Below are 19217 nucleotides of genomic sequence, written 5' to 3' on the forward strand. Positions count from 1 at the left end.
GGATTAAACATGAGCCACACTTTATTCCAATCTCAACATTGCTGCCAATCATTTGGCAAAGGAGGGTCCTGCCGTAGTGTGGATTCAGATTTCTAACTGGGGCTCTAAAATGACCTCTCAAAACAGCCAATGTGCTAAACCCTGGCCTCAGTTCTCCCCTTCTTGAAGACAGTGGGAAAACTACTGCCCCAAATTTGACCACCCCAGACCTCATGCCACTCTCTATGTGCTGACAGGTGGTCCGGGCATTTCCCCAGCACATCTCCCCCCCCCCAAACACTGTACTTGCACCATCCGCAGTGCTTGGAGTTCAGATGAGCTATAATTACCTGCTCCCACAATTTGACTTCCCACTTCGAATACCTGTTTAATCCGCACTAACCGCCAGTGTGACCAAAATTTCACCCCTAAAATGGCCACACTCCTATTCCAGTGTGGGATAGGCAAAAAAATCCCCACTCCAAGAGTCATTCAGGAGCCAGATCAAAAATTCCTATCTGGCCCCAAAGGCGACCAGATGAACTCATACTACAATATAGGGTGGGCGGGTGGGATGCGAGCAAGCAAGAGACCAACAATGATGGGTGAAAAGCCCTATATGACCTGCTGTAACCTCTCCCCTGAGGCTGCTCTCATGAGACAGCCTCTTGGTCACGTGTCCATCCGGGAAAACAGGGCAAAGGCATGCCGCATTGCTGAAGCCTCAGCTCAGCCACGGCATATTCATTTTAAGAAGTGTCTCAAAGCACTGCTTTCCAATGTACTTGTGCAAGATACACAAACTAGTTTCTGTAGAAAATGCAACTTCTTTGCAAAGTTTCCACAAAACTGCTGAAATGTGAAAAATGCAGAACTCAGTTTCTTAAACATTAGAATTGGAAACTTCTGATTTTTTTGTTCTCACAAGAATGAAATATGTGAAGATTTTTATTTCTGATATCTTATCAAGATAGATCACAATTCACCACCTACTAGTAGCAATCAGCTTTTCTTGTTCTCCTCAATGAGCCTACTATTTCTCAAAGGTAAAAATGAATGTATGGTATTGGTCCTACCTGAATAAGTTTTTCTAGCTGGTAAAATTTGCTGCAAAGATCTTCTAAGTTGTTTTTATAGAGGTCTCGCAGGCCGTAGTCATACATGATCTTCACCAGCACACAGAATGCTTGTTCCTCAGGCATCTACACAAGATCATTTAAATGAACAAAATGAGGCTGTCAACTGATTTCCCAAATATTTTGCCCTAGCTTTAGCACTAGCTGGCTCAATAGTTCAGTGAGTTGTGTACCTGGCTACAGAAGTCAGGAATTCAATTCTCCTCCCAGAAGACACAACCTATGTAGCCTTGGATCAGTTGCACAATTCCATGATGTCCACAGAAGAAGGAGGTGATAAACCACTTCTGAGTACCTTAAGTCAGAATTGACTTGATGGCACATGATCACCACCACCATCAGCATTAAAATGCAATTTGCTCTGAAGAGTATGACTAAATAGTGTACCAAAAAACCCACCGCCAAATAAGGTTTTCAGAATTCCTCTTGTAGAAATATAAGTTCACTTTTCATTTTGATAGGAACAAGTTCTAGATCAGCCTTCTCCAACCTATCACATTACAAATGGCAAACATGGCTGGGATATGGATGTTGTTGTCCAACAGATTTGGACTGTACTAGGCTGTAGAAGGCTACCGTACGCCACACATTCTACCCAATACATTTATCATTCTATTTCTATCATTACTGATATTATGGAAACTCATGTGGCTGATGATGCAATGTTTCCTACCTCATAATATGCAAATACATCTCAAAATGATGTATTTTATTTCTGAAAGTGGTCTCCAGATCCCAGTTTAAAGCTGAGATAATTACAAACCTGTCTGCCACTCCACTGCAAACTGCATTCCACAAATGACACTACAGATCACCTTTTCTGATTCAGAAAAATTCACCAATCTTCTGCACTGTTGAATTTAACCCAAACTTTTAAAATTCAGGATGTAATTTACAGAATGGTGTTGTTATAGCACAAACAGTTGATACGGCTGGTTGTGTAGCCAGAAATTCAGATCCCAACAAGAGAAGGGCCAGCCTTTTTCACCCAAATTAGGTGTGGCTGATGGGTTTATGTGGTCGGCCACCTGCATGGACTTGGGAAAGTTACATGGTCCCAATGAACCAGAAGGAGTAAATAATGTTTGAATATTTTATACCCAGAAATCCTTACATGGATCTCCATAAATTGGAAATGACTTGGCGGCATACAATTAATTCTAATTTGAAGAATACTTTAGATCTCCATAGGTAGAAAATGAGGGGAAGGGAACAAACCTCCAAAATGTGGAGCAAATCAAACCAAAAACCTTGCCTATGACCAAACAACCCAATCCTGCTATATGTATTTATTAGATTTTCTTGTGCTGCAATTGCTTTCTTCATGCCTTCCCTATTGGGAGGAAATTAGATATTCTCGTTGGACATTCCTTGCTGAACTCTCATTACTGCAGAGATCTAGCCGAACATACAGTCTTCCATGCCCAGATCCTAAGAGACAATTCCCAAGTGACAATGTGAACATAAGCATGTATCAAAACAAGTGTTTCTAGAAAAAGAAAGCCAGTGGAACTGGACTGAGGCCTTTTCTGCATTAATGATTTGCACCTAAATAAAATGGCTTATAGGGAATTCATGCTCTCCCCACCCCACTCCTCTAGCCCAGATGAAAAGGTTATCATGATTAGAGCAGTGGCAGATGCTTAATTTAAGTCCCCCCTCAGACTATGGCCCACCTATAGAGCAAAGAGCAAAGGACAGGGGAGACAAATAAATGAAGAAAATCCTTGATTACTAATTTTATTCTGCAAAAAAGCAAACTACATCTGGTCTAACATATGGTGTCAAGTAAAAGTGACTACAAGGAAATTAATACTAGAAATATTTGACAAATGATAACTACACTCTTTTTAATGATTTGACTCCTTAAGTTAGAACACAAATTTTCATATACTCACGTGTAACAAGAGAACTGCAGCAAGAAAGGAATGACCCTGACAGTAACCAATTTCTTCATCATAGACTGAATATGCCTGGAATATAAAGGCAATTCTGATTACAACCAGGTAGTATTTATTTATTATTTATTTAACTTATATGGCGCCCACACTACCCAAAGGTCTCTGGGCAGCTTACAACAATTAGAATACAATAAAAAGATAAGACAATTAATATACAAATAAATATATACTCTAAAAATTGCCATCAGGATCCACAGTTGATATTATTTCAATAAAAAGCCTTCTGGAAGAGGAAGGTTTTGACCTGGCGCTGAAATGTCATCAACGTCGGTGCCAGTCGAATTTCAGTCAGGAGGGCATTCCATAGTCTGGGGGCAGCTGCCGAAAAGGTCCTCTGTCTACAAGCCAGCCTTCTTACCTCCTCGTGGGATGGCTCTTTCAAAAGGCACCCCCTGGCTAGATTTTAACTGTTGGGTAGGCTCATATGGAAGGAGGCGGTCCTTCAGGTATCCAGGCCCCAAGCCATTTAGGGCTTTATATGTCAAAACAAGCACTTTGAATTGGGCCCGGGCAGCAACTGGTAGCCAATGTAATTTAAACAGAATCGGCTTGATGTGTTCCCTACTATATTACTAAATCCCTTAGTCGGATGACAGTATAGATGGTACACAAGTCTTTGATTTGTCTTTTGTGAGCACTGCCACTCCCACTCCCCAGCACATAACTTGCTTTTGAAATTCAGAAGAAGCTGGATGCCATTTTCTAGATAGCATGGAACTTGTTTTAAGAAAAACCAGAAATCCCACAGTGTCCACCTCCAGCAACTCTTTGCATTGTGGCTCTTCCAGTCTATTTGAAGACATTTAAAAGCACAATTCTTTGTCACAAATCATTGCTTGATGCTTAATGCCACCCACGTCATCTTGGAACACTTTGAGCAGATTTTCTTAAAAAAACATGGCCAATGGAAAGCTGATATGACACATCATACCATGCAAACCACATTAAAACTATAACACTTATTAAACTTTATACATCACACTGACAAAATAGGATATACATATATTGGGGAAAACCTCTATGCCAAAGAATAGCTCATTCAGCATAACCTGTGGGAAATATGGGCAAGAAAGTCACTGCTGGGCTCTAATGTGCCTGGCATTATCCACTATTTCTGTTACAACTGAGTCATATTCACACCCACCCACAAACAGAACAAAATGGTAATACGTTTGGATTCAACCTCATCCAACTGCCAACATTTGAAATTTTGAGACTATAAGGTGTTAAAAAACAATCAAATGTGAAAAAAATGCCCTGAAAATGAAAGGCTATTTAAAAGTACAGCTTAGGAATCAGTTCACATGATGATGATGGTGATAATGATGATGATGCCGCATTTCTCCCAACAAGGGACCCAAAGCAGCTCACAACATTAAAAAATTCACACAATTTAAAAATACAATAAGTTAAATATTAAAAAATAAATTAAACAATATATGATTTAAAAATTAAATTTAAAGTTTAAAAGATGGAAAAGATTAACTGCTAAAAGCCTGCCTGAAGAGATGGGTCTTTAGCTTTTTTTCGGAAGGATAACAGGGAATGGGCTATCCTGATCTCCTGAAGGAGAGCGTTCCATAGCTTGGGAGCTGCTGCAGAGAAGGCCCTCTCCCATGTCCCCATCAGCTGTGCTTGTACCGTCAATGGAACCGCGAGGAGGGGCTCTGCTGATATTAATCACCAAGAAGGCGCAGATAGGGAGATATGGTCCTTCAGGTAGCCTGGACCCAAGCTATATAGGACTTTATAGGTAATGACCAGCACTTTGAATTGGGCTCAGAAATGGACTGGTAGCAAGTGCCGTTCTTGTAACAGGAGCGTTATATGCTCCCTGTAGCTGGCCCCAGTCAATAGTCTGGCTGCAGAGTTTTGCCCCAGCTGAAGTTTCTGAACTATCTTCAAAGGCAGCCCCACACAGAGCATGTTACACTAATCTGAATGGGATGTAACTAAGGCATGTGCACTGTAGCCAGATCCAACATCTCAAGGAACGGGCGCAGCTGGCACACCAGCTTTAGCTGTGCAAATGCACTCCTCGCCACTACTGAGACCTGGGCATCCAAGCTTAGGGATGAATCCAGGAGTACACGCCAGACACAGACCTGAGTTTTCAGGGGGAGTGTAACCCCATCCAGCACAGGTAGTATCCCTATTTCCTCATCTACCTTCTGACTAACCAGGAGCACCTCTGTCTTGTCTGGATTAAGTTTCAGTTTGTTTGCTCTCATCTAGCCCATTACTGATTCCAAGCACTGGTTTAGACTTAATACAGCTTCCCTGGAATTAGATGAAAAGGAGAGATAGAGCTGGGTGTCATCCGCATACAGATGACAACAAACCCCAAAACTCTGGACAACCTCTCCCAGCAGTTTCACATAGCTGTTAAAAAGCATGGGGGACAAAGGAGAACCCTAAGGGATACCACAGGCCAATGGCCAGGGCATTGAGCGGGAGTCACCCAGCACCAGCTTCTGGGTTCTCTCCTCCAGGAAGGACTGGAGCCACTGTAAAACATTGCCTCCGAGTCCCATCCCAGAGAGACGGCCTAGAAGGATACCATGGTCAACGATATCAAAAGCCACTGAGAGATCCAGCAGAACCAACAGGGACACACTCCCCCTGTCCAGTTCCCAGTGTAGGTCATCCACCAAGGTGACCAAAGCTATCTCATTCCCATAGCCAGGCCTGAAACCAGATTGAAATGGGTCTAGATAATCCACTTCCTCCAGGAATCCCTGGAGCTGAGAAACCACCATACGTTCCAGAACCTTGCCCAGGAATGGGATGTTTGAGACCGGCCAGTAGTTATCCAATACACTGGGATCCAGGGAGGGCTTCTTCAGCAGCAGTCTTATTACTGCTTCCTTTTAGTAAGCAGGGATCCTACCCTGCTGCAAGGAGGCATTTACCACTCCCCATACCCAATTGGCCATTCCATCTCTGGCTGCTTTTATGAGCCAGGAAGGGCAAGGGTCCAGCACACATATGGTAGCATTCACCTCTCCAAGAATCCTGTCCACATCATCAGGCTGCACCAACTCAAAAATAACCATTAGGGGCCAAAGTTATATCCACTGGGTCTGTATCAATCACTGCATCCCAGTCAGAGCGAATCTGAGCGACTTTATCTGCAAAGTATCATGCAAATTCCTCACAATGGGTTGTGGAGTGGTCAATATTTTGTTCTTATGGTGGGGCATGTACTAAGCCCCTGACCACCAGAAACAGCTCTATTGGACAACTTTGTGCAGATGCAACAGCAGCAGCAAAGAACCTTTTCTTTGCTGCAGCCACTGCCACGGAATAGGCCTTCAAATGGGCTCTAGCCCATGTTTGGTTGGATTCACTCTGAGTTTTCCACCATCGTAGCTCTAGTCTCTGCGCTACTAATTTAATCACTGCCAACTCCCTGGTGAACCAGGGGGCTTGCCTGGCTCTACATGGGAGAGGATGCTTAGGAGCAATTGTGTCCACTGCCCTGGCCATTTCCCCATTCCAGAGATCAGCCAGAGCTTCAACAGGATCGCCTGCCAAGGCAACAGGAAACTCCCCAAGAGCCGACAGAATACCACTTGGATCCATCAGTCTCCTGGGATGGACCATCCTATTAGGTCCTCCACCCCTGCAGAGATTAAGAGTTCCAGTAAGTCTAAACCTTGCCAGGTAGTGATCTGACCATGACAACAGAACTACAGAGAGCTCCTCCATGCCCAGATCACCATCATCCTGCCCAGCATGAAAAACAAGGTCCAGAGTGTGTCCTGCTATATGTGTGGGGCCAGAAACCACTTGGGACAAACCCATGGTTGTCATGGGGGACATGAAATCCTGAGCTGCTCCTAATAAGTTGGCCTCAGCATGAACGTTGAAGTCCCCCAGTACTATCAGCCTAGAGGACTCCAACATCACCACTGATACCAACTCAGTCAGCTCAGGAAGGAAGACTGTTGAGCAGCGGGGTGGATGGTACATCAACAGAATCCCTATTTTGTCCCAGGCACCCACCTTTAAATATACAAACTCGAACCCAGAAAACCGTGGGACAAGGCATCTGGTGAGGGGGATGGAATCACGATAGGCGACTGCAACTCCACCTCCCCGCCCCGCCCCGCCCCCCCCGGTCTGGCCTGCTGCTCCATAGAGAACCCAGGTGGGCAAAGCTGGGAGAGACTAACTCCCCCAGCGTCATCCAGTCAGGTCTCTGTAATACAGGCCAGGTCAGCATGCTCCTCCAGGATCAATTAATCCCAGAATTAATATCAGATGTTGCCAAAGGCCTCTCGGAACACTTCAGTCTTCAACAGTTTTCTAAAGGGCCATGGGAAGGGGACTTGCCGGATCTCTAGTGGACTTTTATTCCTTAAAGAGGGTGCCACAGCTGAAAATGCCTGATTTCTGGTAATGGTAAACATTGACAATGAATGCAAACAAGCCTCACAGATTCTTCAGCCAAGAAGCTATTCTCCTTCTGACATTCCTTTTCCAATGATTTTATGTTGAACTATTAGCTGTAATGCTAGGGACGTGGTGGTGCTGCGGGTTAAACCGCAAAGCCTCTGGGCTGCAAGGTCATAAGATCAGCACTTCGAATCCACGTGACAAAGTGAGCTCCCATTGCTTGTCCCAGCTCCTGCCAACCTAGCAGTTTGAAAGCATGTAAAAATGTGAGTAGACAAATAGGTACCACCTCAGTAGGAAGGTAATGGCATACCCTGTCTAGTCGCACTGGCCACGTGACCATGGAAACTGTCTACGGACAAACTCTGGCTCTACAGCTTGGAAACGGGGATGAGCACCACTTCCTAGAGTTGGACATGACTGGACAATTTGTCAAGGGGAACCTGAACCTTTACCTTTACTATTAAGCTGTAATAATCTGTTCATTTCATCATTTTCTCATTATGACTTTTTGGTGTTCAGTCACTCACTTTAGTACTTCTTCAGTGGTCACTATCTCAATCCAGTAAATTGTTGGCATCCACATTTCAAATATTGCTGTCTTGTCTGCAGTTGCCTGTGTTGTTGTTGTTTAGTCGTTAAGTCGTGTCCGACTCTTTGTGACAATACATCACACTGTACAACATAAGACTCCCAAAGCAAAATTGCACTTTTTTGTTACGTATTACAAACTTCATTTTAAAGACAATTTCCTGGGCCATGTCTGTTCTGCTTATTGTGTGGCTACAATATAACTTCTTATCCACACATCCCCATGTTTTCCATACACATTAAATACAAATCTGGCCATACCTTACAGATCTTATATAGAGATTCCTGTCCGTCTCCTCCAGTATCTTTAAAATATTCATGTCCTGGGAATGTACGATGAATGTCTCGTGTAATTACACTCTCTTGGGAAGATTCCTATGAAAAGGTGGAGAAAATTAACATTCAAACTATAAATAAAATAATAAAAGTAATACACTATCAGCAGCATGAAAATATAGCACCAGTTTTCCGAATGATGGGACCTAGATTAGCATCCTATTTAGCCATTTAACAGGATATCAGCAATAATTGCTTCTTACATCCATAAAATACAATACATACTTTGGCTGTACATAACATATCTTGCAATAAGTTGCTTTATGCAAGTTACTGAGTCAAACTAGTGGTTTAAATGCTTCTCTTTCCTCTTATATGCTGAAGCAATTTCTGCACCAACTCGTCGTTGTCTAGTCGTTTAGTCGTGTCCGACTCTTTGTGACCCCATGAACCAGAGCACGCCAGGCCCTCCTATCTTCCACTGCCTCCCATAGTTCTGTCAATTTCATGTTGGTTGCTTCGCAGACACTGTCCAGCCATTGCATCCTCTGTCATCCCATTTTAATATAACAACTTGAAGACTGAGACTAAGGTTGGCTAACAAAGCAGCATAAGCATTGATAGATTGATCTTTAGAGGATCTTGCAAGGTTGAACCAAGGAGGGGTTGATGTTTCAAGATCCCACTTCAAATGGCTAGCCAGTTTGATGTTATTAGGTCCTATTCTGGTATTTAGATCACCCATAAGAAGAACAGAGGCTGTGGAGTGAGTCCTTAAATGGAGATTTGCGAGATTCTCAATCTCGGTCCAGTAATTATTCGGGGAAGGAGCAGAAGGCGGTATGTATAAATTGAAAAGTAAAATAGTAAATTTGTTACACTGCAGTAGCAGAATCTGAATATAATTGGAATGGGAAGGGATAGAGGATAGTGTAAACAAGGAAGAGGATTGAGAAAGACAACATAGTCCAGCTGCAGGGCGACCCTTAGGGTTAAGTTTAATAGCGGGTATATGAAACGTAGTGAAACCCGGGATAAACGGAGGTGTTAATGACCAGGTTTCTTGTAGAATAATAATATCATAGCCGGATAGAAAACTGGTTAAATCCTTATCTAAGGCTTTTCTCTGCCACCCAGAAATATTCCAAGAGAGGAATTTAATATGAGAAGGGGAATTAGGGGGCAACTGAGAAGTATCATCCAGTCAAGAAGAGGCTGGAAGTCTAGGATTAGGGGTGGATGGTATAGGAAAGGGGGGGGAACAATCAGGTTGGAGGCGAGGGGAAGTTATCTGGGGTGGGCTGGGGCTGGATTGTGGTGAGGAAATTAAGGGCATAGTATGACAAATACCTAAGGAGGAGGAACGATTTGAATCCCTACAGGGTTTTGTGCTATTAAATGTAAGTTTGGGATTGACTAGATCAAACTTTAAAGGGGGAGGATCTTGAGTAAGAGCATCAACTAGGAGAAAAGCGTCGGGTGTTACACTACGTTTGATTAAACAAATTGGGGATAGCGGGATAACAGAAGAGGGCTTGGAAGAGTTGGTAACTATAAAATTACAATCGGAGATGTCCCGTTGTTTGGGAAGGTCAACATCAGGTTGTGGATCCTGGGAGGTTCCTGAGAATGTCGTGGGTAGATTCATGAAGTTATCAGAGGGGAAATTTTGGAGAGGCAATGATTGTGTTTTAGGCGAATTAGGAAGTACTCCTATAGTCTTCTGAAAGGGAGTTGGGATCAGGATGGAGTTCTGCAGGGGGTCCAGGGGCACATCAAGAGGATTGGTAGAACTCTTACAACATGAGGTCCGGGCAACTGAAGAAACTTGCAAAGAAGCATGCAAAGGCAATGTAGATATAAGAGGTCTAATTGGAATAACATCTTTAAAAAAACGATGGGGGGTAACTCCCCAAGTACGTAGAAACTGTGCAGATGCAAACAAAAGTCCCGGGACAAGGTGAGAGTCAAACTTCAATAGTACTCTACTCTCAACATGAGACTTAGATAATAATTCAATGTTGACCAGATCAATCTTCCGAACAGGCATTCTGAGAAGAGCAGCGAGGTGTCTCTTGGCCAATATAATTCTGTTCCAGCGTGGGTAGCTTGCGGAATTGTCAGAAGGACGCACCGTGATAACAGCCACGTGTGGATCGTAGACCAATTGAATGGCTGGCTGCATAGAAGTCCGTTGAGCAGCACTATCTGGCAAGGGACAATGAAAAGCAAATTGATGAAAGTCAGAAGGAATATCCCTCAGACCCTTGGGAGGATCAACCGACATCTGGTGGTGTGTGTGGCAGAGCTCCCTCACAGCAGCCGTGAGGGAAGTAAGCTGCGTAAAAATGCGAGAAACCGTCTGGTAAGTCAACAGTGAATGATGTTTCAAAAGTTCAAGGGCATCACAGTCCAAGGATTCATCCGCACAGGAATTCTCATTAGGCTTCTGCGTTGAGGACTTAATTGGAGAAGAGGAATGTTCTGGAAACGCCCCGTCCGAGGAACACTCATTCACAGGCAAGGGTGGTTTATTAGACACTGGGGGCTGAGATGAAAAATAGGACTCCAGCCTCGACTGTTTGAACAAAGGCAGCAATCTTGCAGAATTAGGGCTAGGTGGCGAAAGAAGTCTCTTGGATTTCCCCATGGCAGTAGGCAGTTGAATAAGGGGGCAGGGTGAAAATAACACACACTCTCTTCTCAGGGAAGCAATGGCGTCAGGAGGAGTCTTTTCAGCTGGGAGCTGTATCAACAACGCCGTAGGAGCAGATGCATTGGCAGGCCACCAAACAAAATAACCAAAACAACAAATGACTCCCCAGCTGATAAATAAAATTTGCAGGGAGAGAGAGTAGCAACTCAAGGAGAGAGGAAAAAACAAAAGGATTACCGGAGCTCCGATTCCAGCTGCAGTCGGCTCAGACTCTCCCACCTGTCTTCGCAATGGGACTCAGAGCTGTTCAGAGCTGTCATCCCCTTCTCTTGCCATCACACTTTCCTAACATCAAGGTCTTTTCCAAGGAGTCTTCTCTTCTCATGAGATGGCCAAAGTACTGGAGCCTCAGCTTCAGGATCTGTCCTTCCAGTGAGCACTCATGGTTGATTTCCATTAGAATTGATAGGTTTGTTCTCCTTGCAGTCCAGGGGACTCTCAAGAGCCTCCTCCAGCACCACAATTCAAAGGCATGAGTTCTTCGGCGGTCTGCTTTCTTTATGGTCCAGCTCTCACTTCCATACATCACAAGAGGAAAAACCATAGCTTTGACTATTCAGACTTTTGTTGGCAAGGTGATGTCTCTGCTTTTTAAGATGCTGTCAAGGTTTGTCATCGCTTTCGTCCCAAGAAGCAGGCGTCTTTTAATTTTGTGGCTGCTGTCTCCATCTGCAGTGATCATGGAGCCCAAGAAAGTAAAATCTGTCACTGCCTCCATATCTTCCCCTTCTATTTCCCAGGAGGTGATGGGACCAGTGGCCATGATCTTAGTTTTTTTATGTTGAGTTTCAGCCTGTTTTTTGCACTCTCCTCTTTCACCCTCATTACAAGGTTCTTTAATTCCTCCTCACTTTCTGCCATCAGAGTGGTATCATCTGCATATCGGAGGTTGTTGATATTTCTTCCGGCAATCTTAATTCCGGCTTGGGATTCCTCCAGTCCAGCCTTCCGCATGATGTATTCTGCATATAAGTTAAATAAGCTGCGGGACAATATACAGCCTTGTCGTACTCCTTTCCCAATTTTGAACCAATCAGTTGTTCCATATCCAGTTCTAACTCTTGCTTTCTGTCCCAAGTATAGATTTCTCAGGAGATATATAAGGTGGTCAGGCACTCCCATTTCTTTAAGGACTTTGTTGTGATCCACACAGTCAAAGACTTTTATGTAGTCAATAAAGCAGAAGTAGATATTTTTCTGGAACTCTCTGGCTTTCTCCATAATCCAGCGCATGTTAGCAATTTGATCTCGAGTTCCTCTGCCCCTTCGGAATCCAGCTTGTACTTCTGGGAGTTCTCGGTCCACATACTGCTGAAGCCTACCTTGTAGGATTTTGAGCATAGCCTTGCTAGCGTGTGAAATAAGTGGAATTGTACGGTAGCTGGAGCATTCTTTGTCACTGCCCTTCTTTGGGATTGGGATGTAGACTGATCTTTTCCAGTCCTCTGGCCACTGTTGAGTTTTCCAAACTTGCTGGCATATTGAATGTAGCACCTTAACAGCATCCTCTTTTAAGATTTTAAATAGTTCAACTGGAATGCCTTCACCTCCACTGGCCTTGTTCTTAGCCAGGCTTTCTAAGGCCCACTTGACTTCTCTCTCCAGGATGTCTGGCTCAAGGTCTGTAGCAACTACATTGTCTGGGTTGTCCGGGATATCCAAGGCTTTCTGATATAATTCCTCTGTGTATTTTTGCCACCTCTTCTTGATGTCTTCTGCTTCTGTTAGGTCCCTACCATTTTTGTCCTTTATCATGTCCAACTTTGCACAAAATGTTCCTCTAATATCTCCAATTTTCCTGAACACATCTCTGGTTTTTCCTTTTCTGTTATTTTCCTCTATTTCTTTGCATTGTTCATTTAAGAAGGCCCTCATGTCTCTCCTTGCTATTCTTTGGAAGTCATCATTCATTTTCTGTAACTTTCCCTATCTCCCTTGCATTTTGTTTCCCTTCTCCTCTCTGCTATTTGTAAGGCCTCATTGGACAGCCACTTTGCTTTCTTGCATTTCCTTTTCTTTGGGATGGTTTTTGTTGCTGCCTCCTGGACAATGTTACGAGCCTCTATCCAAAGTTCTTCAGGCACTCTGTCCACCAAATTGAGTTCCTTAAATCTGTTCTTTACTTCCACTGTGTATTCATAAGGGATTCAGTTTAGATTATACCTGACTAGCCCAGTGGTTTTCCTACTCTCTTCAGTTTAAGCTTGAATTTTGCTATAAGCTGATGATCAGAGCCGCAGTCAGCTCCAGGTCTTGTTTTTGCTGACTGTATAGAGCTTCTCCATCTTTGGCTGCAGAGAATATAATCAATCTGATTTCGATATTGCCCATCTGATGATTTCCATGTATAGAGTCGCCTCTTGTGTTGTTGGAAAAGAGTGTTTGTGATGACCAGCTTGTTCTCTTGACAAAACTCTATTAGCCTTTGCCCTGCTTCATTCTGAACTCCAAGGTCAAACTTCCCTGTTGTTCCTTTTATCCCTTGACTCCCAGACCCCTTTGACATCCGAAGCGGAGTGAAACAGGGCTGTGTCCTCGCACCAACACTTTTTGGGATCTTTTTTGCTGTCATGCTGAAGCATGCCTTTGGAACTGCAACCGAGGGTGTCTATCTCCGGACTAGATCAGATGGAAAGCTCTTTAATCTCTCTAGATTGAGAGCGAAGACCAAAGTCCAACTGAAATGCATGCGGGACTTCCTCTTCGCAGATGATGCAGCCATCGTTGCCCACTCTGCTGAAGACCTCCAACAACTCATGAATCATTTCAGCAAGGCCTGCCAAGACTTTGGACTAACTATCAGCCTGAAGAAAACACAAGTCATGGGCCAGGGCGTGGACTCACCTCCTTCCATTACCATCTCTACACAAGAATTGGAGGTTGTTCATGACTTTGTGTACCTTGGCTCAACCATCTCTGACACCCTCTCTCTGGATGTCGAGCTGGATAAACGCATTGGCAAAGCAGCCACCATGTTCTCTAGACTCACAAAGAGAGTATGGCTCAATAAGAAGCTGACGACACATACAAAGATCCAAGTCTATAGAGCCTGTGTCCTAAGCACATTCCTGTACTGCAGCGAGTCCTGGACCCTTTGTGCACGGCAGGAGAGGAAGCTGAACACGTTCCATATGCGTTGCCTCCGACGGATTTTTGGCATCACCTGGCAGGACAAAGTCCCAAACAGAGTAGTCCTAGAACGAGCTGGAATTTTCAGCATGAATACACTACTGAAACAGCGACGTCTACGTTGGCTTGGGCACGTCGTGAGAATGGCTGATGGTCGGATTCCAAAGGACCTCCTGTATGGAGAATTAGTGCAGGGAAATCGCCCCAGAGGGAGACCACAGCTGCGATACAAGGACGTCTGCAAGCGAGATCTGAAGGCCTTAGGAATAGACCTCAACAGATGGGAAACCCTGACATCTGAGCGTTCAGCCTGGAGGCAGGCACTGCATCGTGGCCTCTCCCAATTTGAAGCGACCCTTGCCCAGCAGGCCGAGGCAAAGAGGAAATCACAAAAGCAGAAAAACCAGGGAGCTGGACAGGGGACAGATTGGATTTGTCTTCAGTGTGGAAGGGATTGTCACTCTCGAATTGGCCTCCTCAGCCACACTAGACGCTGTTCCAAGTCCTCCATACAGAGCACGCTACCATAGTCTTTCGAGACTGAAGGATGCCTAACCTAACCCTACTTTAGCATTCCAGTCCCCTAGAATGAGAACAACACCAACTGCACCAACTACCTGATCAATATACATAGGGAATATATTATTTCCAAGGTAGAGCCACCTTCATTTAAATAATAAAATATACAATTAATAGTAGTGGTAAAGTGGTAAAACTGATTGCTGCATTACTCTGAAATTCAGGGAACAAAACCAGCTTGTTTCTGTCAAAATCCACAAAAAAGTTTCTTCTATATATGTATGAAATAATATTAATTTTAAGCACCAGAGCCTGAGTCTTGCTAATCCATTATTCAGCAATTATAAATGTTGCAAAATGGCAAAGCAAAGCTGCTTTGCAAGGTTCTCAAAACAAAGGAAGTAAATAAAAACAAACCAAATACAAATCAGTCTGGGTCTATGGTGATGAAACAGATTTGGTTAAATGATTTACCAATATTTCAAGAGAAGGAAATAGGTAAAACCATGTCAGAATTAATAATCTGCTACAAAGACTATGTGAAGGAGATGGTGTATGTAACACACATACACACACATCAGTGTGCCAGCCTACCATAACAGCCAAAGGTCTCCGGACAGTGACAGTCACGGTGGAGGCAGAGGTGGGAAAGCTAAAGACTGAAAATCCCATCAACACAAAATAAACACCTCCTAACTGCAGCCCGAGAAAAGAGGGCTCTGGAAGGGAGTGGGACAAAGCAGAGGGAAGAAAAGGGGAAGAAAAGGTAGGAGAGAGGTAGACAGAGGAAGATGGAAGGAGAGGAGCAGGGAGAGGGAGTACAAAAACTGGCCCTAAACTCAAATGAGTCCTGATGGGGAGACAGGAGAGAGGAGGAAGAGGCAACGAGGTCCCAGGAATCCAAGCCTCCTCTCCTCACGGTCCCAGACAAGCTCCCTCAGGGATGGGAGCCGGTGATGCAAACAGAAAAGGCGAGAAAGGAAGCCGAGAAAGAGGCTAAGCTTCAAACTCGATGGCCAGCACAGAGCACAGAGTGCTGTCCTCTGAAGATGCTGGCCACAGAGACTGGCAAAACATTAGGAAGAACCTTCAGAACACGGCCAAAGAGCCCGAAAAACCCACAACAACCATCAATGGTCAGCCTCACAACAGAGGCCCAGAGACAGGCAGAGGTTCAGAAGGTGACCTCAACAAGGTGGCTCAAGATATCAATGGAACAGAGATGGAAATGGGCCCTCCATCCTTGTTGTGGGAGTCACTGGCACAGTCCCCATGGCTGGTTTCAGACCTGAAGGATGAAGGGAACCTGGGTGGTGAAGTAACCACTTGAGGCCCTGAGGGGAAGGATGAGAAAAGTCCATTGAAAATTATGTGTTATGCAACATTGTTTGAATCTGAACTATATAATAACTAGTGGGGATGAATTTTAAAAATCGTGATTCATTTTGATCCGTTATTCGTCAAGTTTAATGGATCAACGAATACGAATATTCTTTGATGAATCGACGAATCGATCAGTCTGCACCTTAAATGGCTGTAACACTGGCCCCCAATGACCTGGAGACACCGCGTTTGCAAGAGTAGCTAGTCCCAAAAATTCATGGCAGATGTCCCTGCTCAGTCTGCTTGCATAAGGTGAGTTCAGACTTAGGTTGCAAATGTCAGCTGTGGGGTGGGAATCTCAAGCACCATCTCTTGTAGAACAACTGGAATTCTCCATCCCAAATTTCAAACAAAGGTTTTGCTAATTATTCTGTGACCATTTTTGTAGTGTTAAATAAAGGTATCACTCTCATTTTGCAGTCAGACTACATAACATGACTAACTCATAAAACAGGACAATGTCAACTGAAGCAGCAGCTTGAGAGTGTCATCCAGCACCAACCTGCAGGAATCACAAGAAAAATCATAGAATAACAAAGTTGAGGCTTATAAGGCCATCGAGTCCAACCCCCTGCCCAGTGCAGGAATACCAAATCAAAGGATATCTGCCAGGTGGTTGTCTAAATTTCTCTTGAATGCCTCCAGTGTTGGAGCAATCACCACCTCTTGAGGTCGTGGGTTCCATTGCCGTCCTGCTCTAACAGTTAGGAAGTTTTTCCTGTTATTTATCCATAATTTGTCTTCCTGTAACTTCAGCCCATTCTTGTGTGTCCTGCACTCAGGGATTATTGTGGAGTTCTGATCAGAACAACACATGTGAGGTCATGATCAATCCCATAATAGAAATTTAGATTAGCAAACCCCACTGTGAAGCAGCTTTCTTCCCTGCATTTCCTGAAAGATGTGGTTCTAAAGTTCTATTTGTGGTTAAGGACATGGAGTAGGACAAGTGGTCCCCAAACTTTTCCAAATCACAGAGCAGTTGGGGGGGGGGGTCCGTGTGCAGGGGGCTAGGGCACCCATGTGTGTGGGTGGGCAAGGCACCCATGCATGTGGGTAGACAAGCCATGTGTGTGTGTGTGCATGGGGGAGTGCGTGTTGGGGGGGCGGGAGATCTGTCCCCGTGGCCTGGTCCTGCCAAGGCCACCTTTCTCCTTATGTTGCTGTTATGTGCCATCAAATCAGTTCCAACTTATGGCAGCCCTATGAATGAGTGGCCTCCCAAATGCCCTGTCCTCAACAACCCTGCTCAGTTCTTGTAAACTCAAGGCTGTGGTTCCTTTAGGGAGTCAGTCCATCTCATGTTTGGTCTTCCTTTTTTCCTGTTGCCTTCAGCTTTTCCCAGCATTACTGTCTTTTCCAATGAATCTTGCCTTCACAGGCAAAGTATGACATCCTCAGTTTTCTACATTTTTGCCTTCAGAGATAGTTCAGCCTTGAGGACCCACTTATTCATCTTTCTGGCAGTCCAGGGTATCCACAAAATTCTACTCCAGCAATTTTTAAATAAATCAATTATTTTCTTGTCAGCTTTCTTTACTGTCCAGCTTTCACAAACATCTATATTAATCAAGAATACAAGACTTAGGATGATCCTGCTCTTGGTCTCCAGTGACACATCTTTACACTTGATTATCTTTTCTAGTTTCTTCATTGTTTAATTGTTCCTTCTCCTGGTTTCTTGGCAGCAGTCTCCATTTGGATTGGCGACTGAACTAACATACATACATTATTTAACAATTTCAATTTCTTCACTGTCGACATTAAACCTGTCTAGTTCTTCAGCAGTTATGATTTTTGTCTTCTTAATGTTTACCTGTGGTCCTGGTTTGTCACTTTCTTCTTTCAATTTCATCAGAGATTGTTTCAAATCATTGCTGTCTTTGATGTCTACATGCCACTAAATAGCATGATGCTGTATCAAACCATCCTGTGAACAGGTGCTTGGTACTGCAGGTTTCAGACAAACCACCACAACTTCACCTCCTACAGAAGAGAATACTGAGGAGATGGTGATGTCACTGAGAGGTGAACGGCCCAGTCCAGCAGGCCTGTATCCCTGGATGTTTTGCACCCTGGACTGGAAGCAGACATCTCTCCCCCAGCTCCTGCAGCTCAAAAGGATGGCCCTGAGGGAACAGCTTAAGAACTCAGGGGAAGGGGCAGGCAAAGGCAGGGCCATCAGGAGAAGGTTTGAGAAGGAACAAGGATGGGAATATAAAAGGGAAAGCAGACCTGTCCATGGGAGAGGAAGACAAGACAGAAGAGTAGACAAGGGAGGTGGTGGTGGTGAACAAAGTGCTTGACCACTGTTGTGCCACCTCCTCCTCCCTTGACCCTTGCCCAGCCTGGCTAATCAAAGCAGCCAGACCTGTAACAACCAAATGGGCCACTGCAATAATTAATGGGTCTCTCTGGAAGGGCAAGGGGAATCTTGCCCTCAAGGTGACACTCATTAGACCCATTAGGAAGAAACCAAGTTTGGTGGCGGACAACATTGGCAATTATAGGCCTGTTGCCAATGTTTCTTTCCTTAGTAAAGTGGTGGAGAGGGTGGTGGCTGACCAGTTCCACACCCTTTTGGATGAAACCAACACCCTGGATCCATTTCAGTCGGGCTTCAGGCCACGCCACAGTACAGAAATGGCACTGGTTGCACTGCTTGATGACCTGCTGAGGGAGGCAGACAGAGGCAAAATGTCCCTGTTGGTCCTCCTCGATATCTCAGCCACCTTTGAAACCACTGACTATGGTATCCTCCCAGGGAAGCTCTCCAAGCTGGGAATTGGTCTAGCACTAGCCTGGTTCCGAATCTTCTTGGAGGACTGTCTCCAGAGAGTACAGCTTGAGAAGAGTGTATCAGCTCCGTGGAATCTTAATTGTGGGGTCCCACAGGGCTCTATTATCTCCCCAATGCTGTTTAATATCTACACGAGGCTGCTGGGTCAGGTCATCAAGGGGTGTGGGGCTTCATGTCATCAGTACGCTGATGACACCTGGCTCTACATCTCCTTTTCTCCATCAACAGTGGCTGCCATTTCGTCCCTTCAGCGCTGTCTGGAGGCCGTACTGGGGTGGATGTAGGTGAATAGTCTGAGACTGAACATGGACAAGATGGAGGTCCTG

At 44.5% G+C, this 19217-nt stretch overlaps 1 protein-coding gene across 9 annotated transcripts in view; it reads right to left on the minus strand.

The window, feature by feature from the left end:
- RABGAP1L (RAB GTPase activating protein 1 like) overlaps positions 1–19217 on the minus strand; it is a 244204-nt gene that overhangs the window by 117105 nt on the left and 107882 nt on the right. For all 9 annotated transcript variants that reach the window (XM_020798552.3, XM_020798554.3, XM_020798551.3 and 6 more), the window contains 3 exons: positions 8330–8443; positions 3014–3088; positions 1056–1181 (listed from right to left, as the gene is read on the minus strand). In XM_020798552.3, coding sequence (XP_020654211.3) covers positions 1056–1181; positions 3014–3088; positions 8330–8443 — 315 coding nt within the window. The remainder of the gene's footprint in view (positions 1–1055; positions 1182–3013; positions 3089–8329; positions 8444–19217) is intronic.

Source organism: Pogona vitticeps, chromosome 4, assembly GCF_051106095.1.
Source record: "Pogona vitticeps strain Pit_001003342236 chromosome 4, PviZW2.1, whole genome shotgun sequence".
Lineage (NCBI taxonomy): Eukaryota > Metazoa > Chordata > Lepidosauria > Squamata > Agamidae > Pogona > Pogona vitticeps.